Here is a 3,381-nt window from a genome sequence, read left to right as displayed (position 1 = left end):
CTCTTTCTCTAAACTGTTCTCGTAAAAGAGTATGAAACAATTTCTTATGTTTTCAATGTGACAGACGCGAGAGGAACTTCTGGGGCACTCGAATCTGATTTGCACGCATTTGCAATGAAAAAGATCTGAGTGGAAACTACATTGTCTTTTGGAATCACCTTTAGTTTGAAGTCCTGTATGAATGTTTAGCTGATGAGCTGAAATAGGTTAGTGATAAGCCTAACTGCTCTAGCTTTTTAACAGTTCTTCATAAAGCGTCCCCCCCTTATTCCTCGATAGGAATCAAACTCAGTAACGTATCTCTGCTATCAGGTGACTATTATTTGAGAGTCTTGTTGGAACAAAACGACGAGGAGACGCCGATAACAAATGTGTGAGTCCACGACATTTATCTGTCAGGGTTTGCAAATATTCAAACTACTTTCCATGTGCTTTTCTGTCTGGCTTCCCCCTATTCTCTATATTGCTGCACAGTTCACGTAATGTTATTTGTCCTGCAGAATGTAGTAGAGAAGTATAGAATCATGGATGAAACCATTCAAGATTCGATCGACTTTTCTATTTTGTTTTCAGGCTCGAGTTGTCTAACGATCTGTATCACTGATTCCTATTGACAACTAAACCAACTATGAAAGCAATGTGCCTTCAGGTGAGGATGTCGTTTAGCGGGAATGTAGCCATGTGTAGCCTTCGAAGAATGAATTAAACAAATTGGAATATTTCATTCACAGGCGATGACTAAAGTTTATGGAAAATATCACGAAGAGATTGGAGCTTTTAATGACACCAAGCTAAGGATCATCTGTTATTGATCCAGTGTTACTGCAGGAGCCTGAACTAAACTAACTTTATTCATACTGTTTCGTATTTTTAGCATTTACATGAAAATGGCATCACTAACAGGGATTGGAAGGTAAGCACGCCCTAATTTATTTATCAATACTGTCTTTATATCCTAAACTTTAACGACCATAATTTAACTTTTTCTTCTTTAGCCAGAAAATGTTTTATTGTGTTCCTCGTATGATGAAACGTTTATAAAGGTTTGTGTCGGTTGTGTATTGAACTTGTGTTTAAATTGCCCTTTAAATTGTCTTTGAAGAAACCATTCGATGTGACCATTGCCAGCAAATCCTGCAAGTCACTATAATCTCAATTCCGAGTTTTGTCCGTGATTTCGTTTTACGAAAGCAGAGCGCATTCTGCAAACGTTTTAGGTTCAGTTATTTCTCATTGTTACAGATCTCAATGATAACAATTAATTTTTTAGATCAGAATTCCTATATGGAAACACTCTGTGGTACACCAATTTACCTCGCTACCAAAATGTTAATCCCGTAGCCTGAAGAACGATCCTACAAGAAATCGTGTGACTGCTGGAGCCTGGGAGTTATACTATATGTTTGGTATGCCATATACTTCAGTTTACTCAAATTCACGTAGTGAACACGATTTGTAATGAAGCTGGAGGTAGCTTAACCTCATTTCAAAATTGGAGTACGTCACTGAAAAGTTAACGTCTTTTAGACTTTCCGGATCTTCTTTATTTTCAAAGCAGGCAAATAACCCATTGGAGAAACAAGTCAAAGAAGGGTCGTATAAATTTCCGAACAACCTCTGGAAGAATGTTAGCAGTGAAGCTAAGGATCTTATAACAAAACTGCTTACTGTTGGTCACAGAAAATGCATCACGGTTTCAGAAGCTCTGGAACATCCTTGGATGAAGGTGATGATGAAATTACTAACCGCCTTATAAAACCCCGCATCTAAGATTTTTCAAAATCGGCTGACCTTTTTCGTCTGAAGTCCCAGCTTTTTCGAATTGTTAGAATTAGTTTGGTTGAAGTTTAGAACTGATACAGCTATCCAGCATAAATAAAGTCAGTTTAGTTCAGGTTTCCTCCTGTAGTAACACTGCATCAATACGGGATGACCCCTACTGGACCTCCATAAAGGACAATTTAGAACTGATAGAACTATACGGTATAAATAAAATTAGTTCTGTTAGGAGAGAAAGCTTTTAAAAGTGTTAGATTGATCCACGATTTAACAAGTTTTTTTTGTCTTTTGTAGGATAAAGAAATGATAGAAAAAGCAGAAAAAATGATAAAACCGACCGTGGATGGAAGATCAATGTCTATATTATAAAAGGTATGTTGAAAACTACGATACTTGTCCCGTTCTTCCGTCCAATGACCCTTATTTTCAACTCGCAATTGCAATGAAACATTACATGTTTGCAAGTTACATCGAAATTTAACCAGCTTTCCGAAACAATCTCAAGGCGCTGTTACACTACGCAACTTTCCTTGCAAATTGCAAAACCATTCTACTCCTGAGGCATCTAAAGTTGTCAAATACGAACATCTATTACGATCTGCTAACGTTTCCTTAGTATTTCGAACACTCTTTACAAATTAACATCCTTCGGAATTATAATTGCATTGCAAGTTGTAAGGAAAATTGCATATTGTATAGTAGCGCCTTCAGTAAAGTTGAAAACTCACCGTGCAATGAAACATTGCATGTCGGCAAGTTAAAAGGCAGAAAATAACTGTCACCGTACATGGTGAAGACTGGCCGACGGTCACGTTCAGCAGACGAGGCTCTGCGAGCAAATAAATTACTCAGTGGCGTAGCTAGCACGACAATTTAGCAGCATGACTGAAAATGCTTCATGTAAGATCACATCACTAGTTATTCCGATAAATAAAAGAACAGGGGCCGGTTGTTCGAAAGGTGGAAAAGTCGCTATCCAACGGATAACTCACTATCCAACGGATAAGTTTTATCCAGCGTGTGATTTGGGTTGCACGAAGCTTGTATAACTTTATCCAGAGGATAAAAATCGCTATCTACCGGATAAATTTATCCAAGGTCCGGAGGTGGTTTAAATCCACTATCTAGTGGATAAATTCAAAGATACAAGGTAACACTGTAAACATTTATATAAAATAGGACAAAAATGCAATATTCCTCTTACTGTGTTTCAACAAACTAATACACATCATGATTGTATTCACTATATATTAAAAATGTTTTCGAAGTGCAATTTGTCGCAGCAGCGTTTCACGTTGCCTACACATTCCGTTCGACCGGCGATTTTTTGGACATCCTCGCATTTATAACAGGTGGTAAATTTACTATACGCTTCTAATCAGTTTATAAACGCGAATATGCAAAGAAAGATTCAACCTATTCCAAGGAAACTTGCTAATATCTAAGTAATTTCATTCACGAACATTAAAATAGTGTTTCTAAATTTGCTATTGGACCGAAAGGCAAAGCGTTGCAAGGTCAAGGAATAAAATTGCAATGTGTTTAATTAATAAAATCACTATGATGTGAAGTGCAAAGTTCGAGCAAATCACTTGTTCAAGC

At 37.2% G+C, this 3,381-nt stretch overlaps 1 protein-coding gene and 1 long non-coding RNA gene across 5 annotated transcripts; both read left to right on the top strand.

Annotated features, from left to right (window-relative positions):
* The first annotated feature begins 333 nt into the window (after positions 1-333).
* Positions 334-775, top strand: LOC114543672. Its single transcript, XR_003690156.1, has 3 exons — positions 334-373; positions 574-649; positions 732-775. It is a non-coding gene; the product is annotated as an uncharacterized LOC114543672 (long non-coding RNA).
* A 519-nt stretch (positions 776-1,294) lies between these two features.
* LOC114543673 (calcium/calmodulin-dependent protein kinase type II delta chain-like) lies at positions 1,295-2,288 on the top strand. Of its 4 annotated transcripts, none has more exons than XR_003690157.1 (3): positions 1,295-1,406; positions 1,556-1,726; positions 2,074-2,288. XR_003690157.1 is itself a non-coding variant. In XM_028562559.1 (3 exons), the coding sequence occupies exons 1-3, from the start codon at positions 1,459-1,461 to the stop codon at positions 2,146-2,148; spliced, it is 255 nt and encodes an 84-aa protein (XP_028418360.1). In that variant the 5' UTR covers positions 1,397-1,458; the 3' UTR covers positions 2,149-2,288. The 4 variants fall into 4 exon arrangements, 2 of the variants coding, with proteins under 2 accessions (XP_028418360.1, XP_028418359.1); XR_003690158.1 differs by having other exon boundaries at positions 1,298-1,406; positions 1,559-1,726; XM_028562559.1 differs by having other exon boundaries at positions 1,397-1,470; positions 1,559-1,726.
* The last annotated feature ends 1,093 nt before the right edge of the window (positions 2,289-3,381 follow it).

Source organism: Dendronephthya gigantea, unplaced genomic scaffold (assembly GCF_004324835.1).
Source record: "Dendronephthya gigantea isolate DGI-Jeju-01 unplaced genomic scaffold, DenGig_1.0 000516F, whole genome shotgun sequence".
NCBI lineage: Eukaryota > Metazoa > Cnidaria > Anthozoa > Malacalcyonacea > Nephtheidae > Dendronephthya > Dendronephthya gigantea.
Note: the sequence above shows the minus strand (reverse complement) of the source record. Positions and strands in the feature narration are given on the sequence as shown.

Excerpts from the sequence above, each read along its gene's own strand:
- LOC114543673 (XM_028562558.1), top strand. Across the intron at positions 1,727-2,073 it reads TGGAACATCCTTGGATGAAG|GATAAAGAAATGATAGAAAA; the intron begins GTGATGATGAAA and ends TGTCTTTTGTAG.